The sequence below is a fragment of the Hevea brasiliensis genome, chromosome 7, assembly GCF_030052815.1.
Source record: "Hevea brasiliensis isolate MT/VB/25A 57/8 chromosome 7, ASM3005281v1, whole genome shotgun sequence".
NCBI classification, from domain to species: domain Eukaryota; kingdom Viridiplantae; phylum Streptophyta; class Magnoliopsida; order Malpighiales; family Euphorbiaceae; genus Hevea; species Hevea brasiliensis.
The window spans coordinates 99,224,044-99,241,216 of NC_079499.1; the positions used below are offsets into that span (position 1 = coordinate 99,224,044).

The window sequence follows — 17,173 nt, forward strand, 5'->3', positions numbered from 1 at the left end:
TAGTAAGTGGAGATGCTAACATAAAAAATCCCTTCACAAAACGGTGGTAGTAACCAGCTAAACCTTGAAAACTGTCATTATGCTGGAAACTGTGAACTTCTGTAACATTTCTGTATGGCTTTCAATTAAGGATAGCTTCAACCTTGTTGGGATCTACCTTAATGCCTTCAACTGATACAATGTGCCCCAAGAAAGAAATTTTCTTTAGCCAAAATTCACACTTCGATAGCTTGGCATATAGTTATTTCTCCCTTAGAGTCTGTAGCACAATCCGCAGGTGCCTGTCATGCTCCTCTGCATTCTTGGAATACACCAAGATGTCGTCAATAAACACCACAACAAACTGATTTATGTATGGCCTGAAGATAGTGTTCATCAGGTCCATAAAAGCAGCTGGAGCATTAGTTAACCCGAATGGTATAACCAGAAACTCATAGTGGCCGTATCGAGTTCTAAAAGTAGTTTTTGAAATGTTCTACTCTTGCACCTTCAACTGATAATACCCCGATCTTAAGTCAATTTTGAAGAACACAGCTATACCCTTCAACTGATCAAACAAATCATCTATGCAAGGCAATGTATATTTGTTCTTTATTGTCACCTTATTCAACTGTCTGTAGTCAGTACACAGATGAAGAGTACCATCTTTCTTCTTAATGAACAATACTGGTGCTCTCCAAGGTGACACACTGGGGCGAATGAAGCCCTTATCAAACAACTCCTGTAACTGTACCTTCAGCTCTTTCAAATTAGCAGGTGCCATTCTATATGGAGTAATGGAGATTGGGTCCACATCAGGCATAACCTCTATTTCAAACTGCACTTCTCTTTCTGGAGGTAACCCTAGTAATTCCTCAGGAAACACATCTAGAAAGTCACATATAGTAAGAATATCCCTCACTGCCGGACTCCCTACTTAGGTGTCTCTCATACGGGCCAAATATACTTCACACCCTTTTCGGATCATTTTTCTAGCTAGTGCAGCTGAAATGAGATTTGATGGCAATAACTACCTCTCCCCATGTATTACCACATCACTATACTGAGGGAGATCAAAAGTGACTGTCTTCAGTCTACAGTCAATCATAGCATGATACCTGACTAACCAATCCATGCCCAAGATAATGTCATAATCTCTGAAGGACATTTCTATCAAGTCGGATGGAAAAGTATATCCTTGGATCACCAAAAGACAATCCTTATACATTCTATTGACCCTAACCTCTTATCCTAACAGATTAGTTACTAGCACCTCAAAATTCATTTTCACATAAGGAACAGTAATACAATAAATGATGCTGGCACTAACATAAGAGTGTATAGAACCCAGATCAAATAGCACATATACATCTTATTTAAAGATAGAAAAGTACCAGTGACTATATCAGAAGTTTCAGCATCTTTTCGCTGTCGCATGGTGTATACCCTAGCCAGTGCACCACTCTGCTTAGGCTAGTTGACTGTGGCCTGACTGCCAGAAGTACTACCCCTGCCTCTTCCTCGGCCTCTACTAACTGTCTGCGAGCCTCTAGAGGCAGAACTCTGAACTGAGCTTTCAACTGTAGTAGGTGGTAAAGCTCTGCAAGCACTCACATAGTCTCTAACAAAATGGCCAGTTCCACCACAGTTATAGCAGGCTCTTATGGCTTTATAACAAACCCCTCCGTGTACTCTTCCACAGGTTTCACAAGTACAGACTGAAGCTGTTCCTCTAGATGTCTGCTGGCTAGGTCGAGGTGGTCTCTGTCCTGAAGATTTACCTCTACTGGACTTGCGTGAGCCAGATCCTCCAAAGTACTTTCTCTTTCTTGACCCACTATCAGGAGCTTGCTCAATAATCTTTCCAGTTTTCTCTTTCTCTTCTGAACTCTTTTTAGGTACTCCTTCCATTTGAATTCTTTCTAGTTTCAATGCTTGAGATATCAGCTCAGAGAAGTTTTCATGTCTGAATCCCACTACTTACATCCTTAAACTAGGCTTCAGACTGGCCTCAAACCGTTTACATTGATCTCTGGTGGTGGTAATTAGGTTTCCAGCATAATGACTTAATCTGGAGAAGTCTCTCTCATACTTTGCCACTGATCTATTCCCTTACTTCAACCCCAAAAATTCTTGTAATTTCATTTATACGTATGTATCAAGGACCCATTTCTATCTGATTTCCCTCAAAAAATCTGACCAGGTCAGAACTGGAGGCCCTATTAGACTATGGGGGATGGTTTTTCACCACTCATAAGCGTCCCTTTGCAATAGAGAGACCGAGTATTCAAACTTGAGTTCTTCTGTGCAATGTAGCCTTTTAAACACCCTTTCCATTCTTTTCAGCCAGTGCTCTACTTTCAAAGGGTCCATTGTACCCTTAAACTCAGTAGCCCCAAATTTCATCAACTTATCATACTGCCTGGCTGGAGGCTGTGATTGCACTACCGATGTTTGAATTGGGGCTTGTGTTGGCATATTTTCAGCCATTTGTTGGAATAAGGTAGCCATCTGCTAAGCAAACTGAGCAGGGTACTGCGGCATGGGTGGGGCTGATGTAGCTGACCCACTAACATTCTGGAGAGCTGAGGCTTCCCCCTGTGCCTGAGCCTTAACAGACTGCTCAACTGAGTGATTCCCTTCTTCCATATTCAATGAGAGGATATTTTATCTCCTGAACAAACAACACAAGGAGATTTGCCTCCATTAGTTCATATTTATGATGTAAATGCATCATATATATCAATTAATGACAATTGAGTAGTTGTACTTATCAAAAATTTTCAAATATGCAATTCAAAACTTGTATGAAAACCAAAGCTCTGGTACTACTAAAACATGTCACATCTTACTCCTTCGTAAGGTATGACATAATCCCGTAGTATACCTAATGAATTACCGAACTACACCTACTGATAACCTATTAAATATACTATAAGAGATTTTGAACAAAACACAACATTTTATTTAATCTTTATTTTGCATAAAGCTGCATGGTGATAGTTAAAACATTAACAAAACCCAAAGTATAACCTTTTGAAACCATGAAATAAATCAAGTAAAAGATTTTTTTTTTCAATCCATTTCACAAGCATAATATTAATACATTCACATTTCAAGTAAACATTTGATTTCAAAAGTTTCATTCATTAGAGACAATAAAACTTAATATTATGAAAGTTACATTTACATAAGTCTTAAAATAAAGTTACAAATATTTACAATCCCAAAATACTTTAGCAATGTAATGTTTTTTAATACAAACTGCTCAATGTCTGTACATCCATATATATAGTTACAAAATACATCAAAAGGAAACTACAGGGGTATACCTACTATATATATACCCACAGTCAAAACAAAATGCTGCTCCCAAGTCTCTCACTTGGTAGCCTTCTCCTTTCCCTTACCTACGACAGCATAAATAAGCTATCGCTGAGTATATCACTCAGTGGTGCACAACTAATAACTTTAAAACTTAAAATAAAGCACAACTTGTCAAAACATAATAAATCATATTTTCCATAAATATGAAAACATTACACAAAAGTTATACGTCCATAAGAATCATTTATGGAAATCACCTTTTAATGAAGAGGTCATAATTCACAATCACAAATTACAAATCATAAGTGTTGCTAATATTAACACACAATTTAGACTATGACACAAAATTTCATGATTAATTCTGTGTTGTACACTATGACAAAACAATCTCAACCTCACTAACTATTATTAATGAGAGAAGGGCTAGCTAGCTAACTAATGAGTACTCATATAGTCTCATCCCACTAACCGTTATTAATGGGGAACATAATTATAATCAATTATCAAACCCCAAGTAGTCGTTACTACTGGGGAGTTCTGAAAGGGATTGTCATGCTAACTGTGATTTTAAAACAATTTCCAAAAAGTTTCTCAAACAACAATCACATTTGCAAATCAATGAACACATTCAAATCATCATAAAACCCATATAGAGGTGGTAACACACAAATTTCTTAAATGCAAGAGAAAAACCATATCTCATTCAAAATAAACTCATTCAAATCAAACTCGTTCAAACAAACTCATTCAAATCAATTTATAAGGTTAAAACAAAGAAAAATGTTAGTTGTGCACAAACCTTCAATGATCTCCTTTCTCTTTACTCACTTCTCCTTGTCCGTCCCAACCTCTTTTTCTACTGAAAACCCACAAGTAGAATGTCTCAATACTCACCTAAACTATTGCTAAATATTTATTATATGAATATCTAATACATTCTTAAGTTAGCTTTGTAACTTCAATAAGTTTTGGAATTCTGGACAGCTTGGTGCTCTTGAATCCTCAATTCTTTCTCTAATTTTTTTCAAATTTCTCCTTCAATTCTTCTCTTTTAGGGTCAATTAAGAGTTTTCTATGGGTTTTTATTAGGGTTTATGGGATGAAATCAAGCTTTGAAAGCTTGAAGTAGCTTATTAATGGACGAATTTAGAGAGAGAGTTTGAGAGAGAGTGGGACGGCAAAGGGGTAGAAAAAGACCCAAAAATTTTCTTTTTAATTTGTAATTATCTCCTTTTATGCTTATCCCAAAATTAATTTAATTAAATTAAAATCCTTTATTTTGTCATGCTAGTGTAATGATGATGTCATAATTCACTTTATTTATATTTTCTTTTCTTTTCCTTTTTCCTTTCTTCCATTCACCTCTTCACTTTTAACCCATTTTTCATAATTTTAATTTCCTACATTTTAATGGACATTTAGGCCAAAAGTCACCTCTAAGGCTGAATTGACCATATTACCCCTTATCGGTCTGATCGATTTTTCTAGTAACACTAAGTTACTTCTTGAAGTCTGTCTCAATTGTTTGAACTTATTCTTTATTCTTTTCTGTGATTTTTACAATACCATTAAATTCACAATTATCCTTAGGCCTGAGGTGTCACAGGGTCCCACACTAATTTTGTACAGCAACTGAACTCGCAGTCACTTCCCGGTACGGTCACCCATTACTGGGACCTCGGCTCATTTAACCCATTGTGCTTTGTTTTTCTTATTTGCATTTCACCTTCATATAATTTCTAATAATTTTTATTTAGGGCTTTTCTAGATGACAGATATAGTTCTAGACATCCTGACTATCCGGACAGACACCCGTCACCAAAACAGTATAATGTATAGACTACTTAATATGGAGGTGTTACATACCATGTATGGGCTATGAAAATGAGAGCTTACCTCAAAGGTCTTGGACTATGGTAGTATGCAGAGGAAAACAAAGAACCTCCTCCACTATGACAGAATCCAACTTTGAATCAGATAAGGCAACATGAGGAAAAAGTTACTAAATCTTCAAAGGCCTTGTCCTATATTCATGCAACTTTTATAGATCCTATTTTCACTAGAATCATGGCATGTGAGTCAGCATATGAAGCCTGGGAGAAGTTAAAGACAAAGTTCAAGGATCTGACAAAACAAAACAGATGCAAGTCTTTAATTTGAGTAAAGAGTTTGAGCTATTAAGGATGAAAAATACTGAGAAGGTGAAGGATTATGTTGATAGAGTTGTGAAGGTAGTAAATCAAATTAGATTGTTGGGAGAAGAGTTGGAAGAGAAGAGGATTATGGAGAAGGTTACATTAACTCTTCCTAAAAAATATGAAGTAAAACTTTCTTCTTTTGAAGATTCTTGGGACATGTCTCAGATCTCCTTAACTGAGCTTTCAAATGCTTTTAAGCTGTTGAGCAAAGAAGAGCATTTAGAGAAGAAGAGAGTATTGGAGAGCAAGCACTTGTTGTAGCTAAAAAATAAAGATCATAGAAAGGAGGATCAAAGAACCAGCAAGCTGATAAGAAGGACAGTAACAACAAGAATGGCAAAAGGAAAGGCAAAAACTTTTCCCAAGATAAGTATCCACTTTGTCTCAAAAAAAAAATAAATAAATAAACCACAGTGAGAATTACTATTTGTATAGGGCTGGAGCTCAATGTAAGACCTATAAACAATTTGGTCACATTGAGAAGGTATGCACAGTAAACCAAAACCTACATTTACAAGCTCATCTTGTACAAGCCACTGAAAACTCAGAAAGTCATGAAGATTGTTTGCTGCTACAAAAATTAAAAAATATGGTGTTTCAATTGAGGCTGAAGATGTCTGGCTAATTGACAGTGGCTGCACTCATCACATGACAACAAGCTTGAAGAGTTTTGGGGGCTTGGACATTAGTTACTCTTCAAAAGTCAAAATTGGAGATGGAAGACTTTTTTATGTCAAAGGCAAAGAAGTTGTAGTTGTGCAAACTTCTTCAAGTACAAAGATTATTTCAAATGTTCTTTATGTTCTTGAGATTAATCAAAATATAGTTTTAGTTGGTCAACTATTAGAAAAAATTATACTCTTGTGTTTAAAGATAGGACCTGTGAAATTAGTGATCCTACTAGTATGAAGATGTTCTCAGTTAAGATGAAGAGAAGAAGTTTTCCTTTAGATTGGAAAATAATTGAGATTGAAACCTGTCTTGGTATTAAAGAAGAAACTTGTCTGTGGCATAAGAGATTTGATCATACAAATTTTAAATCATTAAATTTGCTTAAAAGCAAAGATTTAGATGTTGGTTTGCCATTTGCAACTGAGAACACTAGTGTTTGTGAAGCTTGTCAATTTGGTAAACTCAGTCAGTCACCATTTCCAGCTTGGAGAGCTTCTGTAAAATTATTTGTCATCCATACTGATGTATGTGGTAGTAGATATTTTCTTCTGTTTATTAACCACTTTACCATATATCATTGGATCTATTTCCTTAAGCAAAAATCAGAACTTTTTAGCATGTTATTGAAGTTCAAAGCCATAGTTGAGGCTCAATCTGGTTCCTTGATCAAGACCTTAAGGTCTGACAATGGAAATGAATTCACTTCAAATCAGTTCAAGGAATATTTGCAAGAGGCAAGCATTTATCAGCTTATTGTCACACACCCCAACAAAATGGTATGATTGAATGGAAAAATAGGTCTGTGAAAAATATGGCCAGATGTCTCATGTTTTAGAAGAATTTGCCAAAGATCTTGCATCAAAGAGGAGTGATGAAGATTGAAAAGATTGCTGCTACTATTTTGTTCAGTTGAAGATGATGCAAGTGTTAGGATATTTTGTTACATTTTAATGTTTGTTATTATTTATATCTTAATTTAGTTATGAAGTTGTTATAAAGGTATGGAGGAGCTTATTTTGAGCTAGAGTTTGGAAGACAAACTTCCTTAGATCATGGAAGTTTGATAAACAAACTTTAGTCTAACTTGTTGTATAAACACGTTAACGCAAATGAATATCATATCTTGCTTTTAAAAATTTCAGATATTACTCTATTTTCTTCTCAAAAAAGGAAAAAAAAAAAAAAAAACTCTTTTCTCCAACACCTTTTCCTGACCCATTCTCTTTTCTCCTTCCTCAACTTATACTTCTCTATACCAAACTCATTTGCTAAAAATTTTCAAAAATGCTTCCCCTTGAACACATCTCCATTGTGGCAATTAGAGGCGTCATCAAGCCGTGTGGAGTAAACTCGAAAATCTGATTTGGTATGCGAATGGACCAAGTGAACCCCTCATTCTTCGATAGTTATTTGCATCTGTAACTGCATAGATTCTGATAGTCAACTGTTCTCAACAATTAGAGGATTTTTTTTTTCTTTGATTCTCTCTCAATTCAGTCGACCATGGGCTGCTCGCGTGTGTGTCCATTATACTCTTGAAGACCTCAACCAGAGGTCTGTACCGTAAATAATTTTTTCTTTCTTTTATATTTCAAAATTGTTAAGGAAATTTTAATTTTATCAGACATTGATTGATATATATGTTTGTTGATAAGAAATTCACGGAAAATGGGAACGCTTGTTGAAATTTTGAATTTCTAGTTTTTATTTCAGTGGTACTTTGTTAAACAATGCCTAATTATGACCAGTTGCAAAATCTGAGATCATTTACAATTCCCTTCTAGTTTTTGGTCTGGTTACAAAGTATGCACATTTAACTTGCTTGTTGAGTTTTTCCGTTGAACAAAGAATTCGATTATGTTTTGTATGGGCTATATTGTAAATAATATAATTTTTTTTAAGCATTTATGAAGGATTATTCATTTTTTATTGTCAGAACTCACCGTTTGTTTAAAGAAAGATATTTTCTTAATTAATGGGAAAACAAAGTTATTTTTAAAGACTTTATAGCCACCCCCACCCCTCTTCTCTTGTATGCATCTTAAGTTGGAGACAGAAAATTACGTAGCACAACTGAAATTTTCGAAGCAGACCAGGCAATACCTAGCCGGCTAGAAATCGGAGCAAACAAAGAAACGGGCACAATACAGAAACTTCCACACAAGATACTGACAAGCATCTAATTGCTATATAAAGTAGTCTCATGTCCTAACCCTTTCCCCAATTTCACATCTACTATTTTCTTTTTCAATCATGATGCCTCTCCCTCTTTCCAGTTCATGTCTTCATAAAATCTTAATCTTTCTCTTCATGATACTTCTTCCCCTTGCAAATTCAATTTCTTTTAACTACAACAGTTTCTATCCAAACATAGGAGGTATCTCCTTGGAAGGAGATGCATTCTCATCAAGTGGAGTTCTCCACCTCACAAAGAATGGCAAGGATGATAACCTCACTTATAGTGTTGGTCGTGCCACCTACATTCTGCCAGTGCACATTTGGGATGGCAAGACAGGAAACCTCACAGATTTCACTTCCCATTTCTCTTTTGAGGTGAAATCAATTGACCCAACAAATTATGGTGATGGATTATCATTTTTCCTGGCACCTGTTGGATCTGAGATCCCTGCTAATTCATCTGGTGGATTACTTGGACTATTTAGTCCTAACAGTAGTACTGGCTCCACAGAGAATCATATTGTTGCAGTTGAGTTTGATTCTTATCCAAACTCATGGGATCCGCCCTATAATCATATAGGCATTAATATTAATTCCATTGAAGCTGTGGCATATTGTACGTGGGTAGATATATTTCCTACTGGAACTGTGGTAAATGCATGGGTTAGTTATGACTCTACTTCCAGGACCCTGAGCGTCTTTGCCAATTCAGAAGGGGAAAATTTTAGCTTGTCGCATCTTGTTGATCTGAGGGAAGTTTTACCTGAATGGGCTACAATAGGTATTTCGGCTGCCACTGGTGCCTCTATTGAACTACATGGCATTCTTTCTTGGGAATTTTATTCAAGCTTGGAAAACTAGAATTGAAGAAGGCAAAGTGTTTTTCTTGATTCTGACAATAAATCACTGAATAATGTACTCCCAGTTGTAATAAACAACTCGTTGGTAAAATTAGCCTTACTTTGATTTAATTACTCTAACTTCATTAGCACGCTCTGCTCGATAAGTGGCAAGCTACAAATCGAGCACTCTTTAATCTTTAAACAAGTCCATTTGCAAGAAAATTGGCACAGAAGGTCTTAAACTAATAACAATATATATCCAACAAATTAAAAGAAGCAAAATAGAAAAACTAAGAAAAATGAAAGGGAAGAACTTTCCTTAAGATATAGCTTTTAAACCGAGTTGAATGTGAGAAAGGAATTCATATAGCTAATAACTCTAATTAATTTAGGATTAGGGTTTAATTAAGTCAATTAAGTTAATATCAAATTTTAGTATCTAATTAATTTGCAAACCATATATGGCTTTAACAATATTCACGTATAATCATCCTTTTTTTAATAGAAAATTTAGGTGAATGGAAATTCTCCCAATATAAATCAGACATACCACTAATATTATTAAGAAATTACAATTGAGTTTACAGATATTGCCCATCATATCATCTTGTTATTAATTAAATCATTTCTAACTTCTTGGCCATCGGTTATTTTCTCCTTAATAATTAGTTCAAATTAATAATGGCTTTTCCATCTTTTTGGTTGTAATATAGGAAATGGTGCCATAATTTAAATTTAAAAACTTTTTATTTAAAATAATATAAAATTAAAATAAATAAATTTAATATAAATTAATATTAAAATTTTTTCTTAACTGTGATATTTCGAATTAAGTCTTAAAAATAGAAACATGCATGAATTGCTTATTAAAAATAATTCGCAATAAAGGACAATTTCATCTTTCTGTTTTCATGGAATTAATTTTTATCGAAATGACTTTACTTTATATTGATATAATTTAATGTTGATTCAATAGCATACATACAAATTAAAGTATATTTGTTATATTATTTCATATTGACTCGGTGTAGCTTTAAGACATCGAAATTATAAGCTATATTCTTATAGAAATTATTGTATAATTTTGGTTTATTGTGAATTTAAAATATAATATTATAATATATTATATTTAAATAAATTTTTATATTAAGTTTTGCATGGTTGACTAATTTCGCAGAAAACTAGCCGGTGGCAAATTCTAATATTCTTCGGTGCAAACAAGACAGACAAGGCCAGCAGACGGCATTAACTAATACTTTGGGAAATTCAGAACGTAGCTACAAGAGGAATAGCTGGCATTAGTTACAGGCTCTCACTGGACACGGATCCTTCTCCTATTTAAACCAGTGCTCCATCTCAAGCCTGTAAGTCCACTACTCAATCCACCATAAGCTAGCATTCAATAATCATATATGGCTGTTCAAGCTCAGCTGACCCCTCTCTCCTTTCTCACTAAGATCTTTTTCCCTTGCTTTGTGTTGCTACTCCCCCATGTAAACTCAACTTCCTTCTCCTTCAACACTTTCTATCCAAACATGGGAGGCATTTCCTTCCAAGGTGATGCATTCTCATCTAGTGGAGTTCTCCAACTCTCCAGGAATCAAATAGACAACAATCTCACTTACAGTGCTGGTCGTGCCTCTTATATTCGACCTGTGCACATCTGGGATGCCCAGACAGGAAGGCTCACAGACTTCACAACTCGCTTCTCTTTTATTGCCAAGGATGTTAAGGACCCAACCATTTATGGTGATGGGCTAACTTTTTTCCTTGCACCTCTTGAATCTGAAATCCCTCCTAAAGCCGTTGGGGGTTACCTTGCATTGTTTAGCCCTGAAACTGCTCTCAATGCCTCCAAAGCAAACCAAATTGTTGCAGTTGAGTTTGATTCTTATAGCAATCCATGGGATCCAAGCTATGATCATGTAGGGATCAATGTGAACTCCATTTTCTCTGTAGCAGAAGTTATGTGGAAAAACAACATCTACGATGGAGCAGTAGTAAATGCATGGGTGAACTACGATTCTGTTACCAAGAACTTGAGTGTCTTTGTAAGCGATGCCCAGAACCCAGTGTTCAGAGGGGTTTATAGCTTCTCATACACTGTTGATCTCAGCGACGTCTTGCCTGAATGGGCTCGAATTGGTTTCTCTGCTTCTACTGGTACAGCAGTCGAAACAAATGGCATTCTTTCTTGGGAATTTTATTCAACCTTGTGAGGCAAGATCAGTGATGGGAAAGGTAAAAGAGGAAAATTCTATTCATAGGATTGATAGCCTTGAGAATTATGAATTTCCTTCCTCGTTCTTTTCATTCAATGTCAACCATTTGCTCCTTATTAGGGCTGTTGTAATAAATGATGATTCATTCATCAGTGAAGTCCATTGTTCGTTTTGATTTAGCCTACATCTTTTATAGTTTTTCTTTTGGTAACAATCTTATTATAGTATAATTTTAACATCAAGGAACAATAAATTCTCTATTTTATTTTTAGAAAATTATTATTTAATTCATCAATTATATTAAAATTAATGATTTAATTATCGTGTTTTAAAAAATTCATAATTTAATTTCTCATATTTGATTCTCTTAACTGTATAATCTCTCCATTCATTTTTATCAATATAAACCATTAGTTAGGACGAGGAGGTGCTAATAAGGGATAAAAGTATTATGATAAAATTTAAAGATAAAAATATTTATAATAGTAAATACTCGTAAGTAAAAGTGCATGATAGTATTAAAATTTAAAGACTGTCACATAAAAATTAAATTATTAATTTACAATAATACAAAAATTAAATAATAATTTTTCTTTTATTTTGTTTCTGCAGTTGAGGACAAGAGAATCAAACAAAACAACTACACCATGAAAACACATATATATATATATATATATATATGAAAAACTCACATTTTATTTATAGATAACTAAATGAGTTGCTTCAAATATGGCCAAGTTAATAAAACATAAAACAAAAGCTATATGTTCTTTTTTTATTTTTCACAACAACAGAAGCTATTTTTCCATATTATATATCTCTATCCTGTTTGCAAATCTTAATGGGTATTTATTGCTTCATTTTTCTATTGGAAAGAGTGGAGATAAGATTGATGTCAAAGATCATATGGGTTGATGATGGAGGATATTTGTTTTAATTTATAAATTGATAAGTTTTAAAAATAAATTAATTTATTAATTTATAATAATTTTTGGATATATAAATTGAGTTTATAAGTTAAAAAAAATTAAAATAAAAATTTATCTTTTTTGGTGTTTATAAACTAGTTTAATTAAGTGTTTTATTATATTATTCTCATTTAATTTTTAAAATTTCACCATCAATCTAATTTAATATTTTTTAGTCATTTTAATAATAAATGTGTTTATAAACTAATTTTTAATAAATAAATTAACCCTTTATTAGTTATTTATTAATACTTTAACTAAACATATAACTGCTTAAAATTTTAAATATTTATGAGTTTAAATTAATTTATCAATAATAAATAATTATAAACTGATTTTTATAAGTTAAACCAAATATCTTCTTAATTTGACAGGATATAAGAGGATTTATTTTAGGTGAATCTACACTATTATTAGGTTTGGACCTTCAAGTTGGTTAGAAATAAATGAGATATTGAACAGTGTGATTTTAAAAGGATTAGAGAGTTTCTCACATTCCATCATGATTGAACTCCGCAAATTTAATTTTTTTTTTATTCATGAACATTTTTTTTTTCAAAAATATGTAGTACAAAATATTTTTTTTAAATTATAGTTAACTTTAACATAAGTAATTTTAGTATGAAAGTTCCCTGAAAATTAAAAATAGGAAATAATTCTACAAGGAAACCCACATAATCATTTCTTAGATGTATTGATCTCAATTCGAGTCAAAAACTCTGAAAAATATTTTTGAAGCATCACAATCAATTCAGAAAAATAAAAGAAGGGATGGGCCTAACACCTCATGAAGGGCAAGCCCATAGTCTGAAACACAATTCGATCAAAACACCCACAAATGCTTCTTCTCTATAGTCGTTGCCAATTTCAGGTTTCTTTGCACAGACTAAAATCTCCACCTCCTTCCACTGTTTTTTAGTTCCCTTTGATCCAAATGCACCAAATGAGAACTTGGCTCCATGAATGGAGCATTCAACAATCTCTGATGCTCCAAGATGAGAAAATCAGGTCATTACTTACCCAAGTGACTCCTTAATCCTCCTCCTTCACTTTCCCTTCACTTTCACCTTCACCATCACCACCTCAAAAGACTCATTTGCTCCTCTTCAATCACCCCTCTTCCGGTAAACCCTGACCCACCTGATCTCTCCACCTAGCTTCTTTGTATTTTCTCCCATCCAAGTTGGCAAAAACAACCTTCCCTTTGCAATCTAATTCCGAGCATCTCTCTATGCCACGTATCCTCTCTCTTCAGCAATAACCCAAATCTCGATCCCCAAATTGCCCTCAAGTTTTTCCGATTTATTGCTCGAAAACCTGGATTTGAACATAGCATCCAATCTCATTCCCTACTTTTAAACATTTTGACTAGAAATAAGTTGTTTAGTGTTTCTGAGAAAATATGTATTTCCATGATCAAAAGTTGCATTTCCATCCATGATATTCGGTTCACTTTAGATTTTCTAAAGGAAATGAATAGAGATAATAATGAATGATATTTGCATGTCATATATTGATTAGGTTAGATTTCATAGTCATTTTGCCATTTTATTAATTAATTTTGGTTAATTTTATTGGTTATTTAATTAATTTTTCATACTTATTAATTTTAGTTTAATTTGTGAATTTATTCTTGTTTTGTAGGTTAAATAGTATTTTTGAAAAATTAGGAGTCAATTGCATATTTAAAAAATGAATTCCAAGTCCAAAGATGCTAAAAATAAAGTCTAAAAATTGTTAAAATTTGAAGGCCGCTGAATGTTATATAAGAAGCTGTACAACTTATGTAACCTGCATCAAAAAAAATAAAAAAATAGGGAAGACGTTGATTTCTGTCAAAAGTTGCATAACTTCATGCATAAATTGTGCAAACTGCTTATGCGAAAATCCAAAAAATAGTTACAACTCTATCAAAAGTTGCACAAGATCCTGCATAACTTGTGCAACTTCTTATACACAAATTCAAAGAGCAATTTAGGGTTGTTGAAATTTTGACAACCTATTACATAACTTATATAATTGCTTTATGCAATAAGTTGAAAAATTGTCTAGAGCTGCAGAAAGTTGCATAGCCTTTTGCATGGCCATGCAACTGCTTATACAATCACATGATAGGATCTAAAACTTGCCAAAATGTGCATAGGGACTTGCATAGTCATGCAAGTCCATCCTTATCAAACTCGATTCTGCACAAAATCCTACACAGCCTATGCAACTTTACTGAAATCAACTGATGTGGCATTTTTACATATGTGCAATGACTTCACACAAGATCCAATTTTAGCCTATTTTAGGGTTTTTGTCAGGAGGAATATAAACTTCCTTTCATTACTTTTTGCAAAAAGAAAAAATAATTGAAGAAAATGAGAGAGATAAAAGAGGAAGAAAGTTGTTTTTGACTTGCAACTGGGATTTTGCTTTTTTCTTCACCATTTCTTCATGCTAAATATCAAGTTTTCAATTTTAGTTTATTTTTAATGTTTTATTTCTTCTTTAACTTAGAATCTCTTTTATAGAATATGGATTGTGAGTAATTTTCTTAGATCTGGAGTTGAGATATAATATTTGAGTTATTTTATAGATTTGAACTGGGTTAGTCCTAATTAAATGAAATTTATAAGGTTTAATCCATTTCTTATGAGCTTATTAACATACTTAGTGTAAGGCCCCAGTAAGTTATGTTCTTAATCTTTGATAGAAGAACAACAAGAAAAAAAAATCAAGTAATAGATAATAAAAAAATTAGACTTAAATAACTTAGATCTAAAATAGACTAAGGATTAAGATGTTTTATAGATTGATTAAAGATTTTAGTGGATTTTGGTTGATTTTAAACACCACAAAGTAGGATTTAATCAACTAAAACGCTCTTTATTTCAGTCAAAAGAGATTTCAAATGATTTTAAAATTGATTTCCTGTATACTCATAAACTTCATGAATTGGGCTAATAAGGAAAAATTTCAAATTGACTTAAATATGAACCTCTAACTTTGGAATCGTCATTTGACCATTTGTTGCTTGGAATTTTAATTTTGAGTGCTCTAGTTTATCTCATTTTGCCTATTTTTATTAACAATATCTTATTTTCTTAATTTAGTCAATCATTAAATTAGTTTATTGTTTAAATTGAGTTTCCATACCTTAAACTTTAAATTTTCAATATCTTTTGATTGTTTTATTAAAATATAATTTTAACATATATAGTTTATTTTACATTAAAAATTTAATTAAAAACATAATTTTTCGTGAGAACAATATCTTTTTCTATATTACTTGAATGACACAAGCAGTTGTGGTTAATTCACATCAATGAACATAATTTAAGCTCACTGTTAGGACTTATAATGAGCTACTAATGATGCTATCAAGTTTTCTGATGATTAATGATGTCAACTTTTTTCTCTTTTTCCCCCATAGTCTTCCCATTTTAATTTACAGAATTTCAACGTTAGACCTCTTAATTAAGAATTTTAATTCTTAATTTCTGAGCTAATTTGAGAAAAAGATTTAATTATGGGCTAATACATTTATTTTTTGAAGAAATTATTCTCTAAACACAATTTATTGTGGATTTAAGATATAATACGTTATATCTAAATAAATTTTTATCTTATCTTTTGCATGGTTAACTAATTTCGCAGAAACTAGCTCGTGGCAAATTCTAGAATAGCTCGGTGCAAACAAGACAGACTCGGCCAGTGCTCCTATTTAAACAAGTGCTCCATCTCAAGCCTGTACGTCCACTACTCAATCCACCATAAGCTAACATTTCAATGATCATATATGGCTGTTCAAGCTCAACTGACCCCTCTCTCCGTTCTCCCTAAGATCTTCTTGCTTTGCTTTGTGTTGCTACTTCCCCATGTAAACTCAACTTCCTTCAACTTCAACACTTTCTATCCAAACATGGGAGGCATTTCCTTCCAAGGTGATGCATTCTCATCCAGTGGAGTTCTCCAACTCTCCAGGAATCAAATAGACAACAATCTCACTTACAGTGCTGGTCGTGCCTCTTATATTCGACCTGTGCACATCCGGGATGCCCAGACAGGAAAGCTCACAGACTTCACAACACACTTCTCTTTTATTGCCAAGGATGTTAAGGACCCAACCATTTTTCCTTGCACCCGTTGAATCTGAGATCCCTCCTAAAGCAGTTGGGGGTTACCTTGCATTGTTTAGCCCTGAAACTGCTCTCAATGCCTCCAAAGCAAACCAAATTGTTGCAGTTGAGTTTGATTCTTATAGCAATCCATGGGATCCAAGCTACGATCACGTAGGGATCAATGTGAACTCCATTGTCTCTGTAGAAGAAGTTATATGGAAAAACAACATCTACGATGGAGCAGTAGTAAATGCACGAGTGAACTACGATTCTGTTACCAAGAACTTGAGTGTCTTTGTGAGCGATGCCCAGAACCCGGTGTTCAGAGGGATTTATAGCTTCTCATACACTATTGATCTCAGAGACGTCTTGCCTGAATGGGCTCGAATTGGTTTCTCTGCTTCTACTGGTACAGCAGTCGAAACAAATAGCATTTTTTCTTGGGAATTTTATTCAACCTTGTAAGGCAAGATCAGTGATGGGAAAGGTAAAAAAGAGGAAAAATAAGCCAAAACTTAAATATTCTATTGAAAGAATAAAGCCGTAGGATTGATAGCCTCGAGCATTCCTTCCTTTTTCTTTTCATTCAATGTCACTTATCAGGGCTGTTGTAATAATGGTGATTCATTCATAAATGTCCATTCTTCGTTTTGATTTAGCCTATATCTTTTATAGTTATTT

General features: G+C 33.5%; 2 protein-coding genes and 1 pseudogene across 2 annotated transcripts; all 3 read left to right on the top strand.

Moving 5' to 3' along the window:
• The first annotated feature begins 7,354 nt into the window (after positions 1 to 7,354).
• On the top strand, positions 7,355 to 9,215 carry LOC110636728 (lectin 7-like). The gene has a single exon (XM_058150555.1). It carries the CDS (start codon positions 8,430 to 8,432, stop codon positions 9,213 to 9,215), a length of 786 nt encoding a protein of 261 aa, XP_058006538.1. The 5' UTR covers positions 7,355 to 8,429.
• Positions 9,216 to 10,608: 1,393 nt separating this feature from the next.
• LOC110636727 (lectin 7-like) lies at positions 10,609 to 11,415 on the top strand. The gene has a single exon (XM_021786550.2). The coding sequence runs from the start codon at positions 10,609 to 10,611 to the stop codon at positions 11,413 to 11,415; it is 807 nt and encodes a 268-aa protein (XP_021642242.2).
• A 4,755-nt stretch (positions 11,416 to 16,170) lies between these two features.
• LOC110636726 (lectin 7-like) lies at positions 16,171 to 16,957 on the top strand (annotated as a pseudogene).
• Positions 16,958 to 17,173: the final 216 nt, after the last annotated feature.

Excerpts from the sequence above, each read along its gene's own strand:
- LOC110636727 (XM_021786550.2), top strand. The coding sequence starts at position 10,609 with ATGGCTGTTCAAGCTCAGCTGACCCCTCTCTCCTTTCTCACTAAGATC.
- LOC110636728 (XM_058150555.1), top strand. The coding sequence starts at position 8,430 with ATGATGCCTCTCCCTCTTTCCAGTTCATGTCTTCATAAAATCTTAATC.